The sequence below is a fragment of the Rhinolophus hipposideros genome (genome assembly GCF_964194185.1).
Source record: "Rhinolophus hipposideros genome assembly, chromosome: 7".
In the NCBI taxonomy this organism is placed as follows: Eukaryota; Metazoa; Chordata; class Mammalia; order Chiroptera; family Rhinolophidae; genus Rhinolophus; species Rhinolophus hipposideros.
This window is the reverse complement of record NC_138053.1, coordinates 9,490,460-9,496,459: the sequence shown is the minus strand read 5'-3', so window position 1 is coordinate 9,496,459 and position 6,000 is coordinate 9,490,460. Positions and strand designations below refer to the sequence as shown.

The following is a 6,000-nucleotide window of genomic DNA, read 5'->3' as shown; positions in this document are numbered from 1 at the left end:
TTTCCATTTTACTGATTTTTGTGTCTATCCCTTGGCAGTTACCACCCTGTCTTGATACTGTGTTTATACAGTAAGTTAAAATCAAGTGATATAATTTTTTTTTTCAAAATTGCTTTAACTTTTCTTGCCTTTCCATATAAATTTTACAATAAACTTGTTTGTATTTGAAAAAATTCTTGCTGGGCTTTTCATAGGAATTGCATTAAAGCTAGAGATTAGGAGACAATTGGTATCTTTACTATGTTGAATCTTCTAATACATGGACATTGTGTATCTTTGTATTTACTTAGATCTTCTTTGATTTCTTTCATCAGTATTTTGTAGTTTTCAGCATGTAGATTTTGTACATGTTTTATTAGAAATACGTAAGAGAAATACGTAAGTATTTCTCCCACCTCCCCCCATTTCTGGGGTGATTATAAATGGTATTGTATTTTAAATTCGTATCCAATTGTTTATTGCCAGTATATAGAAATACAATCTGTATCTTTTTCTTGCCTTATTGCTCTGTCTGGTACTTCCAACAATAAAAGTGGTTGGTGAGACAAGACATTCTTGCCTTATTCCTGATTTTAAAAGCAAGGTGGCCAGTCTTTTATCATTAAGTATAATGGTAGCTGCAGATTTTTTGTAGATGCTCTTTATCAGGTTGAAGATGTTCCTTCTATTCTTTTTTTGCTTAGAGTTTTTATCATAAAAGGGTGCTAAATTATGTTCGTTTTTCTACATCAGTCTGATATGATCATGTGAATTTTCTTTAGACTGTTAATATGGTAGATAATACTGATTGGCTTTCTTATATTGAAGAATCTTTGAAATCAGCTCTATTTAGTCATGGTGTGTAATTCTTTTATATACAGTATTCCCCACTTATCTGCGGAGATACATTCCAACACCCCCAGTGATACCCGAAACTACAGATATTATTGAATCCTGTATATACTATGGTTTTCCTGTACATACATACGTTTTCACTTAAAGGAAGCACTTTACAGCTTCTCTTTGGCATATCTGAATTGCCAGCATCACTACTCTTGCCCTTTGGAGCCATTGAGTAAAGTAAGAGTTACCTTGACACAAGCACTGCAGTCCTTGACAGCTAATTTGATAATCAAGATGGCTACTAAGTAACTAATGGGTGGATAGTGTATATAGTGTGGATATGCTGGACAAAGGGATGATTCACATCCCTCAAGGGACAGAAGAGGAAGGCAAGATTTCATCACACTATTCATAGTGGCGCGCAATTTAAAACTTATGAATTATTTCTGAAATGTTCCATGTAATATTTTCATACTACAGTTGACCACTTAATTAAAACCGCAGAAGGTGAAACTGTTGATAAAGAGTGTCTACTATGTTGCTGGATTAAATTTGCTAACATTTTATTGAGGATTTTTGCCTCTTTATTCATGGGAGGTGTTAGTCTGTAGTTTTCTTCTTTTCTATTGTCTTTGGTTTTGACCTCATAAAATTGGTTGGAAAACATTCCTTCCTACTGTTTTCTGGAAAAGATTGTGTAGCATTTGTGTTATTTCTCCATCTGGTAGAATTCACCAGTGAAACCATCTGACCTAGATATTTCTTTTTCTAAAGGTTTTTAAAAGACTATTATTTACTTTCATAGTTACAGGACTATTCAGATTATCTATTTCATCTTGGGTTTGGTTGTGGTTTTCTAGGAATTGGTCTGTTTTACCTAAGTTGTCAAATTAATGTATGTAGAGTTGTCTGTATTATTCTCTTAGTATTTTTCAGTGTACGGGATCTTTAGTGCCATCCCTTCATTTCTGATAATCACAATTTGAATCTTCTTTCTCTTGTCCTCTCTTTTTTGCCAGTCTTGCTAAATCAATTTTATCTATCTTTTCAAAGAGCCAGCCTTTGCTTTGAGTTTCTTTGTTGTTTTTCTATGTTCAATTTCATTGATATTTTTGCTCTTTATTATTTCCTCCCATTTTCTTGGTTTGGCTTTAGTTGACTCTTCTTTTTCTAGTTCCTTGAGGTGTAAGCTTAGATTATGCTTCCCTTCTTGTAAATATACTATTCAGTGTTTCCGGAATACTCTTTGGTTCCCTGAAGGACTCCAGTTTATCCATTAAAACTCAACTGAGGAGCGGCCGGATGGCACAGTTGAACGGTTAGAGTGCCAAGCTCTTAGCAAGGTTGCCCGTTCAATTCCCGCATGGCATGGTGGGCTGCGCCCCCCTGTAACTAAAGATTGAAAACGGCGACTGGACTTAGAGCTGAGCTGCGCCCTCCACAACTAGATTGAAGGACAACTTGACTTGGAACTGATGGGCCCTGGAAAAACATACTGTTCCCCAACATTCCCCAATAATAATAAAAAAAAAAATTAAGAAAACCTTAGCTGAGGTGTCACTTCTCAGGCAGTATAGGGTTGTAGCCAGCCTTTCTCCTAGCCCCAGCTATATGCCCCCAAACTTGTGGCTAAGAATCTGAAGCTAAAAGAACTATGGGATTTAAATTGTCAGGAACCTGACCTCTTTCTAACCTCCAGTTATATGAGGTTATAGACTGCACCCTAGGCATCTAGAGAGGGGTCTGGGGACCATAAAAATACCAACTCGTGTAGGCTTCCTGTTTACAAGGTTATATAGATTATGCTTCATAACTCTGGGACAAGACAGGAATTATCCCCATTTGAGTGATGGGTAAAAGTCAAGCGGAGAGTAGTTTGAGGTCCCCAATGCAGGGCTAACGCATTTCTGAAGAGAACTCTCCAGAAGCTACACCAATCTAAACAGAGAAGCCCCTCCCCAGGCAGAGGATACCTGGCCTGAAGGAGCCACGACCCTCCCTCCCCCGACCCCTGCGCCGCCTTGCCCTGCCCGCTAGGGGGCGCACGTGCCCGCTCCCGGGTGGCTGGCCACAGCTGGAGAACTGGTGGTGAGTGGTAGCTGAGGGCTGTGGGTAGGTCAGCGTACCCCCAGGGAGCAGTGAAACCGGGCCTCACGGCTTGGGGCCCCAAGGGCAAGCCTGGGGTCAATCAGGCAAGAGGCAGGGGAGAGGGGCAGCTCTCCGTGAACTGCAGGGGAGTCCCAGGATGCTGTCCTCCGCTGAGGGCCAGACCTCGCCACTCGATGCCCACCTCCGTGCGTGGGCCACAGGGACCTTGGGCATGAGGTCAGCTCTGCCAACTGCCACGCCTCCTCCGACCAGAGGAACTGCGATGGACGCGGGAGTCCGGACTTGCCTTCAGGGTCCTTCGCGATCACGTTGTCCTGAACTCGCCGCCCTCCCTGCTATCTTTACAAGACCCTCGCCCACATCTTCCACGCCCCTAGAATAGTCGCTTCACCTCCACGGCCCCCCCACACCCCCCCCCCATCCCACAGGACCCCTCCGTGGGCCAGGAACTTGGACTGGCCTAGGAAAGCTGACCCTCCTAGATCCTCCCCCACTTTGACTTGGTACTTGTCCCCTGCCTCCGCGCTCCGCCTCCGAGGCGTACACGTTGTAGATTCCATCGGCCCCGGAAGCCTCGCGTTACCCAAGCACCTCGCGCGATTGTGCCATCGCTCGGGAAAGGGGCGGGGAGAACGGAGGCTGGGAGGCGATTCGCGGGTCGCAGGGGCCTGGCGGAGGGACCGGCGCGCGTGCGCACTCTGCAGTCCTTTCAGGAGTGCGGAGCCGCCTGTGACCGGGCATTCTCGTTGCGCGCCCCTTCTCTTCCCTTCCTGGGGCCCGAAGGTCGCGGGCAACGCCCCCAATTCGGGCCAGTCAGCGCAACGCTTGAGTGTCCTGGCAGGGGAGCGGGCCGCGTGCGCGTGGAGGCCACGGTGGACCGGAGAGAGTAGGCGCGGAAGAGCCAGGGAAGGGGTGGTGGAGGGGCCTGAAGTTGGGGCGAGGCGATGAATGAATAAGAACTGGGGGTGGGGGAAGCTGTGGGAGCTTGAGGTGAGTGGGCGGGGATTGAGGCTGGAAGGGAAAAGGGACGTCAAGTGCACCCCTTCCCGGCTGCACCCTTTGGGCAGGAAATGGGTGGGAAGGAAGTGAAGTCCCTTGTCACCCCTCGTTGATCTCGTCCCTTTCTCGTGCTAGGGCACGCTGCATGGCAGAAAACCGAGAGCCCCGCGGGGCCGTCGAGGCTGAGCTGGATCCGGTGGAGTACACTCTTCGGAAGCGACTGCCTCACCGCCTGCCCCGGAGGCCCAATGATATTTATGTCAACATGAAGACTGACTTTAAGGCCCAGCTGGCCCGCTGCCAAAAGCTGCTGGATGGAGGGACACGGGGTCAGAACGCATGCACTGAGATCTACATTCATGGCTTGGGCCTGGCCATCAACCGCGCCATCAACATTGCCCTGCAGCTGCAGGCAGGTAGCTTCGGGTCCTTGCAGGTGGCTGCCAACACCTCCACAGTGGAGCTTGTTGATGAGCTGGAACCAGAGACTGATACGCGAGAACCACTGACCCGCATCCGCAACAACTCTGCTATCCACATCCGAGTCTTCAGGGTCACACCCAAGTAACTAAAATGAGACTGGCTTACTTTGTCCACCCACTCTCACACAGCTAGGCAGAGATGTGACTCTCCTTGTACTGAGTACTGTCGTAGATCATCTACCAGATCCACTTAAGAAAAAGCCTGTCGCCTCATAGCCCAAAGGACTGAATTAAGAGGGGGAGTATATCTCTTATTGGACCCTAGCAGCGGGTCTTCCTGAATCTTTGTGGTCTGTAACCATTGTCCTAGACAATAAAAAGTATCAAGTTGTGTTAGTGCCCAGCCACCCCACTTCCACTGCCTCTCCCCTGTGTAAAGTGTGCGTACCTGGAAAGGAGAGTAGGAAACTTGACAAGTATTTAGGTGCAGGAAGGGAACCCAAGTATTTCCTGCCTTCACAGAGAATAGATTGTACTATGGACAGTGTAACATAAAACAAACTAGTATAATGCAGAAGCCTGACAACCCAATGTTTGCTTTAAAATTTCTTGTCCTCTCAGAGGCAGGCTGGATGGATAAGATGTACACTCTCACCTGCTGAATGCAGCTGGGATAGTTGTATGCTCAGAAATCAGGTTCTGGTGGCAGTTTCCAATCACAGGAAAGGTGAGGGTTTAAGGACGAGGGAAGCAAAGACGGGGGCCTCCTTTGTGTCAGGCTCTGTGGTAGGGACTGACACACAGCTTCGTTTGCTTCCTGGTCCTGCAGGGCCCAAACTGTTCTAAGCAGCTATGGTCAGATCCCTTCAGACCCTTCTGGTTGGGCTGCTCTAGTGGAAAAGGAAACTCCCCTCTGAATTACTGGGCATACAGATAATAAATCTTTCTGAGGTATTTGTAGAAGGATCTGATTTCTCATGTTTATCAAGCTAGATAAACAAAGTGGATGTTGACCCATTTGTGGGTCTTGAAATCAATTTAGCCTTTTAAAAAGCAAGTAAAAACACGTTTAACTTAAATGGTATATCCACCCATTGATAACTGAAAAAATGCCAACATTACCATATATATATATATCATATATATATATATGTGATATATATGTACATCGTGTTTCCCTGAAAATAAGACCAGATCTTATATTAAAGTTTGCTCCAAAAGACGCATTAGGGCTTATGTTCAGAAGATGTCATCCTGAAAAAGCATGCTAGGTCTTATTTTCTGGTTAGGTCTTATTTTCGGGGAAACACGGTGTATATACACACGTGTACTAGTTATGATGTAAATTGTGTTTTTTACTTTGGTTGAGGTCACAATTTTGCAAGTCTGATTTAAAGGTTAGTAACAGAATTTTGCTCTAGTTTGCTTGAAGGTAGTTTGGTTTGGGTTCTGAAAATCAGCCTTCTTTATCCAAAGTCCCTTCTGGCTTGAGTATTCCTATTGATGAGGGACTTTGGAACTGGGTGAGTGACTGCCAGCAACTCAAGAAGCACACTCCTTACAGAAGGACTAATGCCTCATTCAGATAACTAAACGTGCTGAGTACCTATTGTGTGCCAAGGCCTGGGTTGGGCCCTGGGGATACAAA

The 6,000-nt window shown here is 45.9% G+C and overlaps 1 protein-coding gene across 1 annotated transcript; it reads left to right on the top strand.

The window, feature by feature from the left end:
* Positions 1-3,547: 3,547 nt before the first annotated feature.
* On the top strand, positions 3,548-4,744 carry POP7 (POP7 homolog, ribonuclease P/MRP subunit). The gene is made up of 2 exons (XM_081053724.1): positions 3,548-3,817; positions 4,066-4,744. Exon 2 carries the CDS (start codon positions 4,076-4,078, stop codon positions 4,496-4,498), a length of 423 nt encoding a protein of 140 aa, XP_080909850.1. The 5' UTR covers positions 3,548-3,817; positions 4,066-4,075; the 3' UTR covers positions 4,499-4,744.
* Positions 4,745-6,000: the final 1,256 nt, after the last annotated feature.